This window comes from Macrobrachium rosenbergii, chromosome 11, assembly GCF_040412425.1.
Source record: "Macrobrachium rosenbergii isolate ZJJX-2024 chromosome 11, ASM4041242v1, whole genome shotgun sequence".
In the NCBI taxonomy this organism is placed as follows: domain Eukaryota; kingdom Metazoa; phylum Arthropoda; class Malacostraca; order Decapoda; family Palaemonidae; genus Macrobrachium; species Macrobrachium rosenbergii.
In genome coordinates this window covers 26,419,635-26,434,634 of record NC_089751.1, presented here as the reverse complement: position 1 = coordinate 26,434,634, position 15,000 = coordinate 26,419,635, and the positions used below count along the sequence as shown (strand labels likewise).

Genomic DNA, 15,000 nt, shown 5'->3' with positions numbered 1-15,000 from the left:
TTTTCGGTACTCGTATTAGCTGTATTGATGTGCGAGCATTAAGAGTTTTTTCTTAGAATGATTATGATTCACGGCAGAAACATCTTAAAGATTTGTTGTACTTACAGTAGCCATTGTTTACGCATTTGAAAGATTCGTTACAAGTTGCCCATCAACCACTTTTTCGCATCAGATTTCCTTATGGAGTATTGGTTATAGTTCTTTACATTCCTTGTGGGAAACTACAATGCTATTGTAAGGGAATAATTTTCAAGCTTTTAAACCTCATATGGTTATTTTCATAGATTCCGTTATTTATTCTGGACATCTCATTACACTATTTTTTATTCGTAAGACTCAATGCACTACACTCACACATCCTTGCCGCAAGCTTCCATCTAAATTTTCTTTACTGAACATGAGTTACCATCACAAGAACAGATTAAGAAAGCCTTTACAAATCGAAAATATAGTAGACGAAAGGATAGACAGTAACTATTGGTACATTAACCATCATGAACAATTGCTGGTCACCTGCCATCCAGACACAAATCAACAACCACCTCTAGAACACTTTAATTAAAAGTAGTAGTCTAGCAATAATAGTCTCCTTTTTTACTGTGCAGAACTTTCCTGGCCAGTTTGCTTCGAGAAAAAGGGTATTATCTTGCATTCACCCCGACGGAAATTCTTAGTGGTACAAGTTTTAAAGAGGATTACCTCTTTCTCTCTCTCTCTCTCTCTCTCTCTCTCTCTCTCTCTCTCTCTCTCTCTCTCTCTCTCTATCTATCTATCTAATTTTCAAAAATTCGTGATTTTAAAGGCTGTTCACAGACAATAATATCCTTCAACCTTTCATTTGCTAGACTGTCCAGCTAGCACAATGACTACCTATACAATAATGCAGGCATAACATTGAGATATTCCCCACAGGTATATACTCAGTATTTCATTATCGTGGCGTAATTCCATGGTATAACTCTAAAAACACTATCAATTAGTTATCCTTGTTTTCTATTGTTTTAATAAAACTTACTTTTTTCAAATGCACTGAGACAGTCAACTGTGCACACTCCCCAACAAAAACTGAGCTATCAACTTATAAGTGCCTCCACCTTATTTTAATGTTTAGTTACGTTTTCAAACTTTTACCAGTGTGTCTTCGAAGTAGGCATTTTAAATTTACATGATCTTTTGTATCACTATTACTACTTTATTATTATTTAGTTTTACAACTATCTATTTATATTTTCAATCCCTTATTTATAATTCAGGAGATGATAGGAAGACTGATTCTGTATTGAACTGGATTCACGTCTGTGCTCTGAATCGGGTAGGACGTAATAAAAAAAAATAACTGGTTATAAAATGCTGGGTAACTCCTGGCTCATGTGGACTTTCTTAGAAATTAACTCTATATGGAGAAAAAAGTAAACACGATTCAAACAGCTTTTAGGTCGAGACATGAACTGGTATGGGCTGCATCAAAGTTTGGAAAAACTCATCCTCTCACCGCATATTCTTTGAAACTAATTTGCATTTTATGATCGAGGCATTTGAACAAGTGCTTTCATTTTCGCCATGAGAAGCAGAATTACTTTTTAGTTTGATTGGTCTGAATTTTCATTATCGTATATATACTGTGTATATATATATACATATATATAAATATATATATATATACACACATACATATATATATATATATATATATATATATATATATATATATGTATGCATCAAAATATCACGATCTCCATTATAAAAATGTAGTGTACCATATGCTTAAATAGATACAAACACAAAAACATATCTATCTATCTATCTATCTTTATATCTCTCCATCTACATATATATATATATATATATATATATATATATATATATATATATATATATATACATATATATATATATATATATATATATATATGATTCTGTATATATATTTATGTACCCATAAAGATTATATACATGTAGTATACTTTCCATTTGATATAATGAAGATCCCAATATTTATCAAAGTATTATTACATAGTGAATATTATCTGTATTTGATAAAACAGACAATATTTACATATATATTATTACATAGTGAATATTATCTATATATATAAATACAATGTTATATATATATATATATATATATATATATATATATATATATATATATATATATATATATATATATATATATATATATATATATAATATTTATATATAAAGTATATATATATGCATGTATATATATATATATATATATATATATATATATATATATATATATGTACGTATATACATATATATATATATATATATGTATGTATATATATGTATGTATATATATATATATATATATATATATATATATATATATATATATATATATAATATATATATATATATATATATATATATATCCAATATAATTTGTCCAAAAATACTATAGTTACAGACAAAGGATTTGTAACATACTTTTATTCAGAAAAATTGAAAATGAAGGGATAAAACTATGAAAAGGGAGAATAGTTAGATTCACGCTAGTTCTTGGTAGGTTCTTCGTTTTGATTTGATTTCTTATCGTGTTAAAATATTATATATCTTCCATTCTAATGGATAATTTAATTTGAATTCTTATCAAGGAATGGCAGTTAGCCATAGTTACATTTCCAATATGTTAATAAATTAAAATTCGTATTCATTTTATTTGATGAGTTTTTTTAAATGGATTGTAACAGATGTTCCGAATAAGTTGGTCTTCTGTTACTTCTAAATGATGAAAAATATTACGTTCATGAGTAACGTGTTTGAATCACTTGAAGCTTAAATTATCTGCTGATGCGTAAGGTCAGTCTTCTTAGGGACAAGACCCTCAGTCTTGGAGCATATTGCTAGGAAGTTATTTTTGAATGCCTGATATCGAGCTTACCAACTTTTAAGAAAACACTGGAATTTTATTACTGTTACATTTTTATCTATTTATGAATTTATTAATTAATTTTTTTTTAATAAGTGAGATTTCTTCTTCCTCCATTTTCCTTTACCTCCTCTTACTTCTTCCTAATTAACACCATAATATTCTTTGAAAGCTTGAATTTCAAGTCAATGGCCCCTGTGGACTTATTCCATGTGAACAGAGTTCATCTTCTGAATAATAATAATAATAATAATAATAATAATAATAATAATAATAATAATAATAATAATAATAATAATAACAGAGTGATAAAGAAAATGAATCTCGCGGAAAAGAAGAAGTTAAAATTGACTACTAAAAATTAAAAATAAATAGGATCAGAACGTAAAAGACGAGGACGGAGAATTACATTTGAAAGGTGTTTATGCAACACAGAGAGAGAGAGAGAGAGAGAGAGAGAGAGAGAGAGAACTGATAACTATTTTTTCCATGTAATTTACCATTGTAGTGACCTAGTATATAGCATATCAAACATAAATTAACAATTCATAAATTGAATGTAACATATTGCCTCACCTGCCGGAAATACGTGGAAGACACAGGGGTGTTTTTGTTTACCAACCGCATTGGTTCCCCAGCAGAGCAAAGTTCCGTAGTCGAGCTCTGTGTTTGGTGTGTAGCTTACGGTCGAATAGGTCCCGGATGACTGGATGTGGCTCTGAAAAGAGGGAATTCTCGCATGATGTCAGAAAGGTAAATTGATCGCTATCTCTCTAAATAGCTAGTTAGCAACTCTCTCTCTCTCTCTCTCTCTCTCTCTCTCTCTCTCTCTCTCTCTCTCTCTCTCTTTATAAACATTATTATCAAACAGACACAAAATTCTACCTCTATATTTTTCATTCAAAGTCAGTGACGTTCATGCGTTGTCTATATTGTTATCCATTGTTATTGTTATCGTTTTAATAACTTCATACACATGCACACAGAAACCTGATTAAAAACATACGAAGACATCTTACATATTATGGGACATCTGAAACCGTCTCAAAGACGTTTCTCTTTCCCTGAACATAACAGAATCTTGATAACAACAATCTTAACTCGGAAGAACGTTGTACATAATGAATTTCACCCCTCCTTTCTCTATCCTATATACATGCATGCATACACATTGAATACCTATAGAAAGCTTGGCATAAAATCCAATAAAAACGAGATATGGTGGTATCAGACAATAAGAGGTTTAGTGGTGGAAGAAACTGGGGAGACTTTGGAAGTAATAGTCTGGCAACAGAGATCATGAACAGTTGTGAAGGGGCAGGAATAGGGTTGTCAAAAAGGAGACAAGTAACAAAAACTGAGGGGAGTTGAACAAAAACACAGGAAGACGATACAATACGTAGTGAATGCAAAGCGAAAGAGTCATGAACAAATGGATCGCAGACTGAAGTAAATAAAGGAAAATTAGATGTTGTCTGAATTAAATTTAGTCATATGCTAATAGAGTGGATTTGGTGATTTTCTGAAATTGGAGGACAGAAGAAAGTTAGCCTTACTAAGGGATTCAGAGCCGATGAAACACATTTTTTCGGCAACATCTTTTTATCAAAGCATCGTGTATATTTTATAACTCTACCTAATTTTTAAAAATATTATTTAGTACCTAAGTTCAATAGTTTTGATATTTATAGAGTAAAATACAGTCGCCGATGCCGGAACCGAGAAAATCATAGACAAGGAGCCTCATGATGTCATATTATGTTTACGTCACGAATAGTTTTCTATTCGTGACGTAAACATAATATGACATCATGAGGCTCCGTCCATCCATTAGGTAGGCAGTAAGTTACTAATGCTTTAGCACATTCAATAATGGCCATCAGGATATGGAATTGTCCCCGTGGCCGCAAGAATGAATTTGTGCTACGGCTTGCCACTTTGTATACAAGCGAGAAGATCCGCGGCAAGATTTACTATAGCGTGAATAGGTAATCATATCTATAGTGGGTAACAGTTACTTGGACACCCCAGAAGTGTGAGCAGTAGCTGTTAAACAATCCAAGGCCAAGAGAGAGAAGGTCTACCCATTTGGGTGGAGTCGCCTCCCACCTGGGCTAATTACGTAGGCGATGACGTATCTTAAGAGGTACTTGCTCAAGGTCCCTTTTTTCGTTTTCTTTACGGCAATTCACCTGCTGACGCAATAAGGAGGTAGACAAAGCTCCGCCTACATGGGGGATTTGGGAAGAAGTGAGCAGACCTTCTCTTTTTCATTTGAATTCTACTTCCAGTGACCGCTCCTGGCTTGCTGCAAATAGAAGGCTATAGTGTCGAAACCTGAGGTAAAACAAAACGGATTGTCTTTTTGTATTCCCACCCTGAATAGATGTAGATCTAACAAATGAACTATAGATTGGTTCATTATGTGGATGAATTACATACATTAAATTATTTGTAAAGTAGAAACAATACGAATATCAAGAAAATGGAAGAATTCCAAGTTAACAACTTAGTCCCAACAACAGATGTGGAAGTTGTGATGAAATCTCTGCATAATAATAATAATAATAATAATAATAATAATAATAATAATAATAATAATAATAATAATAATAATAATAATAATATGATTGAGAATGATAATGCAATCAAGGGGACGATGACAAATCCTTTCTCGCCACAGTGAGGAGACGTTTTCCTCGTATGTAAACTTCTCTTCACTGTGGGTGGAGCCTCATGACGTCATAGGTAACGTCACTATTGTGTTCAAAACACTTACCTGTGATTTTGATGGCTCTGGCATAGGAAACTCACTTTTATCCTGATAAGTACCAGAACTATTGAACTTAGGTACTAAACAACACTTGCAAAAATTAGGTAGGGTTATGAAATAAACACTTGCCAACTTTCACCTTTATCCGATGCTTTGATAAAACGGTGTTGCCGAAAAACCGTGTTTCATCAGCTCTGAATCCCTTGGTAGGTCATATACAAGTAGAGTGGGTTATTGTCATTTTTAGGACGTTTATGAAAATGACTTTTTCGGATGTGAATAGGGCAAATAAGGGGGTCCAGAATGGAAAGAGAAAAGTAGATGAGATTGTAAGAGATTCTCTGTAAAGTTGGTCCAAATGTGTCACGTGACTCCCACAGCATTTGTGAGGTATATCTGGATAAGAGAAATGTCATGGTAAAGGTGATATAGGTAATTACGATTTATAATGTATAACTTTAATTAATATACTAAAGAAGGGTTGTGACAGGATTTTCGTTGAAAAATGAAGACAAATGACTAATGGATTTATATGGAATGTAGATAGTGGGTTTAGGCAAAGGTCTGGGTGCGTGAATTGAGTAGTACTGAACGCAAAAGGAAGAAGCTGTGACATAAAAGGACCTAGTAAAAGCATATGGAAGATTCAAAACAGATGCAATGCAGGTGTTGAGACAGGAAAGTACAGAGGATAGTTTTTGACAGCGCTTAAGAGTTTCATGGTGAAAGCAAAGCGTTCTTAAGATAGGAAGACAAGAAAGTGATTGGTCTTGGACGCGTGCACTTTTTTTTCTCCACGGCAGTTCAGTAGCTTGTTGATGGACTAATGCAAGAAGCCAGAGAGAAGAATATTACACGTAAGGGCTAAGTTTTGGGATAATTAAATAAATCATGAATGGAAATACATGAAATGACTGATATTTACAGATGATGGAATAATGGGTATGGATAGTAAAGAAAAACTGTACAAATGCGGAAAAAATCTGGTCTTTCCAAGTGGAGAATTTTGAGAACAAATGTGCTCAACAGAAAGGTTATGAGGGTAAAAGGAAACTAGGAAGACAGAGCAATGAATGCTACTAAGGGGGTGGAAGAATGCATTTAGATGATCCCCAAAAAATTTGGGTGTAAATATAACAGCTGATGGTAGGATGAAAGAAAGAGAGAGTCACGGAATGGCTGAAATACGGATGTCAGCAGGACGTATACAAAATAATGATAAGACAACTGACTGTACTTAAGTGGTGATTTGTAAAGGGATCTTCCAGCCAACAGTCATTTATGGAAGTGAAGTTTCTATACTGAATGTGAAACAAATAAAAATGGGGCAATCTATTGTGTTATAAAATTGTGTTGCATATCTGGCATAAGAAGAAATGAGAATGAGAAATGCAGAGATACACTGTACCGTTAAAAAGTGAAACACGGGAGATGGGCTATATCGGTGTTAAGAAATGCTTTAGTCATTTGAAAGCAAAGGCTCGAGAAAAATGTGTATATCATTAACGTTTCGAGGGTGACCAGGGAAAGACCTAGATGCTCAGCTGAGAATTGTTAACAGAATAATAGAAAGAAAAGGCTTTGATACCCATTACGAGAGAGAGTCCATGAGAGGTGGAATGAATAACCCAGAATGCGTGATGGATCTGACGTGCTGCTGAGGTTTTCCACACCTGAACTCTACATATATCCACAATTCATCAGTTTTATCGTGGCAATAAAAATGTGTCGACATTGTAAAAGGAAGCAGCCATATCAAATCTAAAAACTATTTATCAGCATTTACCTGTGGAATGTCGACGCTTTCCCCACTGTTGTTGAATGTCCAGGTGAAAGCCGTCGGCTTCGGATGAGCCTCCAAGTGACAGGGGATGTTCACCTGCTCATATCTGGCAGCTCCGTGGTACACTAGCTGTCCCGGGCGACACACGGGAGCATCTATTATGGAACAGAAGGGGAGAGTTATGAGATTATTTTTTCACTATACAACTCTGACGATGATTTCATAGTCATTTTAAATCTCTATGTGTGTATATATATATATATATATATATATATATATATATATATATATATATATATATATATATATATATATATATATATATATATATATATATATATATATATATATATATATATATATATATGTGTGTGTGTATTATATATATGTAGTATGTATGTGTATATATGTATTTGTATATATGTATATATACATAAATATGTGTATATATATTTTTTTGCTGGAAGCGTCTTTTGAAGGTATATGAAAATTTTAAAATTTAGGAAAGAATTCAAAGGAATAAGAAAACAAAAGTGTGGATACCCTATTCTAAAAATTTTTTTGTGTGGGTGGCGGGTGACATTCGGTGATATGTGGAATATATTTCTTGTATCCTTATAATGTACTATAATATAATATATTAAGGAAAAGCTTTATTAGAGATATCGAGAGTTTACAAACCATGTATTGGACGAAATAACTTTGGCGTTTCTAAGGTACAATATACCTACATGTCAATGTTCTAAAGGGGGACAGTAATAGTTATGGTTATATTATGTTGTGGCTGGTTGCACTCTTGAAAGTTTTACAGAATGCCCTGTATAGTTACTGGGGAATAACTTGTTTAATAAAGGATATATTTTAGTGGTTAGTGGAATACTATACGAATATCCAATGCTGTTCCCCTTTAAATGTATATAGATAATTGTAGATTTTACTTTAGCTAGCAAATCACATTTTGCTTTGCTTAAAGTTCCGTAAATATAAATTTCTTCAAGAAAGCACGAATGTTTCGTTACATACATATTTGAGTGAAAAATGGTGAACTTTACGTGGACATTTTTTTAATTAAATTAATTTCGTAGCTGGGCGTTTTTCCCTCATTTTTAAAATTTTCACCTCTCTCTCTCTCTCTCTCTCTCTCTCTCTCTCTCTCTCTCTCTCTCTCTCTCTCTCTCTCTCTCTCTCTCTCTCTCTTGTTATGCTTTCACATTTCGCCCACTATCTCTCTTAATATATTTCTTGTTCCTACGTAATTTGTTACGAAAAATTACAACCTATGATAATAATAAATGGCCAAAAAGGGGCATTGACATGGATCAATTTTTATTAACTAGTGAGTCCTCTCTCTCTCTCTCTCTCTCTCTCTCTCTCTCTCTCTCTCTCTCTCTCTCTCTCTCTCTCTCTCTCTCTCTCTTCTCATGTGTTGAGGTACAAGTTTAATGAGATATAGGTTTCCAAACGTCAGTTAGTTCCCCTAATTCTCAATCATAGGCTCTCTCACTCTTTCTCTTTCTCACACACACACACACACGCAAACACAAACGCACATATTATCTTTTATATTCGTTCCTTCTTCACCTATTATTTCACAACTTTTCGGTCTTCCTGGGCATTTGTCTGTCTGCCTGTCTGTTTGTCCGTCTTATGTCTTACATCCACCACATTTCTCTTGCTCTTTATTCTCTCTCGTGTATTAAGTACCAGTCGTCACAGAATCTTCATTCTGAACCGAAAGCAACCGGGGAAGAAAGCTACTCTATCCTCGCCTAACTTAGCTCACAAACCAAGTGGATGGTGAATTAAAAAAAACGCTCTGGGGTCAAACTTTGATTAAAAGATTCAATTGTAGCTGTGCTTCCTCTATTTTCTCAGCACGCCCCATTTCTCTCAGAATCTAATATAAAGGCTCCAGGTCTTCGTAGGTTTTTGTCATCATGCCACTCCAGCTCAAGAGACACTTTTTTGGGGTCGAAATTACGAGTTCACGAGTGTTACTAAAGGTATCAAATGTCTTGCTTGTATGCTCCGTGCCTCTTGGACCAGAGGAGAAATGGATTTTGAGCTTCAAATTTCTTCTGATGAGAGATATTTGAAGAAATAGGGATGGGGCAATCACTCCTGGCTGAAAACCTAGCTATATCATCAACTTCAACCCCCGAGGAGAGAAAACTATTGGATCCTTGCCAGGGAAGAAAATGTGGTCATTTCTTTTCTTTGATTCTCTTGTCTTTTCTCCTAGCTGAAGAAAATGTCACCTTCAAGGGCATATCGTAGAGCGCTAAGGTGACATTGGAAATCAGCTATGAGAGCTAGATAAATAACAAGAATTGGTTGGCTGCTTATTTTGTTCACGAATTTTGAAATGAATACGGGACGACATTGTGATATTAAGAAATATTATTTATAATTAAGTTTTTTATACATAAATGAAATACTTAACACAAACAAACAGTGGATGCTCTCTCAAGTTATCGGATTTGATGTTGGTCAAGTAAACGTATGTATAGTGGGAAAAGAGAGATCCCCAAAATATCAAATAGACTGAGAGAGAGAGAGAGAGAGAGAGAGAGAGAGAGAGAGAGAGAGAGAGAGAGAGAGAGAGAGAGAGAGAGAGAGAGATTTGTAGGTCATGTACTAAATTCATACTGGGTTATGGATTCTATCCAACAGACTGAATTGGGGGAAGCATTAATCATCTCTCAATGAATGTTATATTTTGAAAAAAAAAAAAAAAACTTTCTTTAAATATGAAGTATTGCTAGCTATGAAATGCACTATTGTCTCTGCTATGAAATGTCCGAAAGGCAACGACTAACTGACAAAAGATGAGAAAATATTATGATACAAGAATCTGCAGGTACTGTGCACAAGCATATGTAGATTTAATTTCTACTGCTGAATTGCTAAAACCTAAATTATAGCAATTTTATGTAAGGGGATTATAAGGATTACACCTAGCTAGTTAAGTATATATAAATATATGTAAAAACGTTGACTTTTACAGAAGTCCTGCGTTCGAGATAAACATGTCAACCTTGGGAAATCGAGATTTTTCTTGTTCTGTATTTTATACGTTTATCACACACACACACATATATATATGTGTGTAAATATATAACTTATATATATGTATACATTCATAAACACACATATATATATATATATATATATAAAAAATACTACACAGAAATAAAAAGGACAATTTTTCCAGGTTTAATTCGTCTCAAAACTGAGTACATTCTCTTCCCCACGGAAACATAAATATAGTCCGAGATCGTACGAAGTTCTTCGACAAATATTGACAAAATGTTGTTATCCTTTAACACAGCAAATACTTACATTTGACCTTTAACATGACGGCATTGGAGGTCCCGTCCCCTTCGATGTTGGAGGCGACGCAGTAGTAGTTGCCAGAGGCTGTCCTGGCCACTCGCTGAAGGACGAGGCTCTGGTTGCTGATGATGACGCCCGCTGACACGTTGTGGTGGAGTTCGTTGCCCTGGTGGATTTCGTGAAGAAACAAGAAATAGCTGATAGGTTGGCTGCTGTGAAAGAGGTCAAGCACATATCCTCCAGAAGTTAGCATATAAGGAAATGCAAAGGTAATCCAAGTTAAAGACAGGCTGAAAAAGAACTATCTGAATAGATCTTGACTATTAACGATCATGGATTGTTAGATACAGATTTGGGTAAAAGAGCGAATATGGTACAAGTTCTATGTCCTAGTCTTTTCGATTTTTGTGGAGGGTGATTTGAAGGGCATAGCAGTGAGTTATTTAAGTAAAGCTTAGGACAATGTGTAAAAATAATCGTTACGTTGAAAAAGATGTGATTAAAGGTAATTTGTATGATACCAAGAAAATATAATTAGGTTTTTGCCGTATAATTGTGATTCTCAATAAGCACGTCCCCCTCCCCCCTACAACACTGCACATTCTAAAAAAAATTTACCTCGTGCAACCAGACGATTTTGTAAACCCACGGGTTGGCCTCTATGGAACATTCAAAATACACGTCGTCACCTTCTTCGATATTGCTCAGATTCAGAGAGCGTCCTGGACGTATCTTTGTTATTGGCACATCTGGAAAGGAACACGAGAAGAGTAAGCGCTTGTTTAATACACTGATGTTGGATGCTAATAAGAAAACAATCTGCTTCGATTAGAGTTATGAGTGCGTTCAAGAGCCCTTACTGTCGAGTTTCAAAACATCGTTCTCATATGCGGCACGAATCATGTTCCCGTTATTATCCTGTTTATCGCCTATAATCGTGTATATATGCCCAGTTTAGTTACGGATGATAAGCACAGAGAGTACTTGGTTCATTCTGCTCGATTAGTTAAAAAGTTTCGAAGTGTATCATTAGAGGTTCACAGCAAAATGGCAAACACTCAGGGGTCTTCAAATAAAATCTTTTCAGAAATATATTATTAAAACCTATTTTTTTCGAAATTTGGAAAATTGCTTATAAACTTTAGAATGAACGTCATATTTGTTCTAATGTTCTAATGCTTGACTAGTCCTTCATAAATGGAAGAGTCTATTGGAACGTATCTGATTTTTAATTTCTGTGCATGATCCCATCAGGATCTTACAAACTGCAGATGGTTTTGGCAAAAAATTAAAAAGATCATTCTTCGCCTTCTAAGCGGCTCAAATCCGGTCGCGGGCAAAACTGACATTTATATCCTTTAACACAAAGGGAAAGGTGCATACCAGTTTTTTTTTTTTTTTTTTTTTTTTTGCATTGAGAAAGAAACTATATTATCTTGTAGTTAGAATCACTACGATGTCACGTAATCCAAGATTTGCAAGATTAAATACTTGAAAAATCGCGGAGGTTTATGTGTTCCTTCGTAAGAAAAAATTAATTTAAAAACTGGAATATCACAGATTAGTAGTATTTTTTAAACGTTTAATGCTCCCATTATTCTCATCAGGCTAATTTCTTCAAGTTTCTTAATTCGGACATCTCTCAATGTAAATCTTTTGAAGGCTAATGAAATCTATTAATAGAATGCTTTAATTGCTAGAAAGTGCTAGTAGGATAAGTGTAAGGCTTTCCTTTACAATAAAATGTTAGTATATTGATGAGAACCGTTATTTCATCAATGATTTACAAATCATCCAAGGAAATTATCGAACTGTCGACTTCTATCGGCGTGAATATTACGAAGCCCAAAGAGAATTTGAAACTACCATTTTTTAACATCAACTTGAAAAGGAATACTGTAGTGCTGTTTGTCATCCGTACAAAGCGAATGTAACCCAGATGCTTATATTGTATAATAAAGGATTTTTCTGGGGGGGTAAAAAACAATCACCACGAATAGGATATGTTTATTTTTCATTGTTATTTCCCTATTATTCACGATAACATCAAAAGGCAAGCGGGAGAAGAGCAAATTGTCAGAAAGGAATGAAATTTCATTGCACGTCAGCAAAGAAGCCCGAATATCTGTATTAATTAAAAAACAATAAATATTTATGCAACCTAATTCAAAACGACACGTAATAAATACAATAGCAAATACAAAAACAGGACATTTCCACGGATAAACATATGAACAAACAAGTAAGTGAACACAAACCCACCTATGACAGGACATGATACACGAGGCTCTGGATATTAAAGTCTTCATTATACTGTTCCAAAGGTTAAGCGGGGTCAAATTAGGGTCAGAATAACACTGTATTTAGTTTCACTCCCTCTGATGATGAAGACAGCAAAGATTAAGGATTTTAAGATTTCCATTTATGAAAATAGTTTTCTTTAATCCTCATCTTTAAGGAACGGGATTGTTCTTCATAATCTCCATTGGTAATGTAGGTACCACCTGGAGAAAGTTAACTAAATGGGTCTCCTGACACAATGCATCAGCAAGATATAACGAAATAAATACAACATTGAATAATATGACATACCTAAAATGATAGGATGCTGAACACTTGCATCTGCGCAGTGATGTGTTAGAAGTGAAAAGAACTAGTGTAAGACTTATAACATTACTGTTATTATCAACTGGAAAGACATTTTAAATATTATTGGGGCATATGCACTAAAGGAAGATGCACAGAAGTGAATAAGTTTCTTTTAGAGAATAGCAGGAAAATCATGTATCTGAGAGGGATCCGTGATCATTAATGAATCGAAATGGAGAGTGGGAATCTTTAAATAAATATAAGGAGATGCCAGCAGGTCATGAAAGGTAAAGAGCAATGACAAAAGACGAATGGCAAAGGCAGGTGAACCACTGCCAGTTTCAGATAGAAGGCGATTTAACGACAAAGGGGAGGCAGGAATGACGAAATTTCAATACGACACAGGTACACAAATACAATAAGGAAAAACTTGGAGTGTGTGAATTACAGAGAGAAATACTCTTTCGATTATTTTACTTATATGGCGCACAATTATTCTCGCGCAAAAATACACGCGTGACGGGGAGAGAAATGTTGAGGAACTAAATAAATTGTTACGAATGTAGAGCTATGAAACATTGCTCAGCATCCATCACTGAGGAAATGATGGAGCAGAAGAGGAAGTTCCTTCATGGGTTTCTTCCAGTACTTCCCTTTGATTTACTTCGTATTTCCAAAACCTTTTCTTTCAGATTCTGAGTTGTTCAGACATTCTCTATATTTTACACCTGTTAAAACTGCTATTCCAGAAACATAGAAACTCCACAGCCTTATCAGTCGTTTGTAACTGAATGTAACTGTCAGTATTCATCGTGCTTTTAGATGCCATGAACGGCAGTTCATGGAAAAAAAAAAATGGAAAATACTTTTGATAATGCATAATAGGTCCCAACAACAACAAACACACACACACACACACACACGCATTTATATGTGTGTGTATATATATAAATAAATAAATAATATATATATATATATATATATATATATATATATATATATATATATATATGTATATATATATATATATATATATATAATGTGTGCGTGCACATTTGTTTTATGTAAATGTTGACAGGCACGCAAATATAGAGACAGTCAGTCAGACAGAGTTACTTATTATGCTGCCTTGCATAATTTTTACATTTGGCCTCAACTGTTGTTAACTTCAGACGACGCAGTTTAAAAGCTGAGAAGAACGTCTTTTGTTGGTAAATTGAGGGTTTTTAGCATTAAAACTATCTATTATTATTATTATTATTATTATTATTATTATTATTATTATTATTATTATTATTATACTGCAAGGGAAGCTGCGAATCTGGTTGGAAAGGCGGAATGCTACAATCCCAAGGATCACAAAAAGAGACCAGCCTACTACAGAGACGGGAGTGAAGAGTAAATAGTGAAATATGAAAGAAAAATAGCAAATAAATACAAATAAGATAAATAACAAATAATAAATTATAAATTAACATTAAATAAGCAAAATAACACAGTACAATAAATATGAGACATACAATACAATTTCGCATCAAGTATGAAATCTTAAAGTTATAACGATTCAACATTATGGTCACAACAGATGTGAAACGTCTATAAAACTGTGTAGTACTGAACCCT

The 15,000-nt window shown here is 33.9% G+C and overlaps 1 protein-coding gene across 1 annotated transcript in view; it reads right to left on the bottom strand.

Annotated features, from left to right (window-relative positions):
* The window catches only part of LOC136843259 (nephrin-like), a 326,317-nt gene that overhangs the window by 13,129 nt on the left and 298,188 nt on the right, over positions 1 to 15,000 (bottom strand). Inside the window, exons 7-10 of the mRNA XM_067111391.1 lie at positions 11,407 to 11,537; positions 10,795 to 10,954; positions 7,456 to 7,607; positions 3,473 to 3,614 (exon numbers count right to left, since the gene is read on the bottom strand). Coding sequence (XP_066967492.1) covers positions 3,473 to 3,614; positions 7,456 to 7,607; positions 10,795 to 10,954; positions 11,407 to 11,537 — 585 coding nt within the window. The remainder of the gene's footprint in view (positions 1 to 3,472; positions 3,615 to 7,455; positions 7,608 to 10,794; positions 10,955 to 11,406; positions 11,538 to 15,000) is intronic.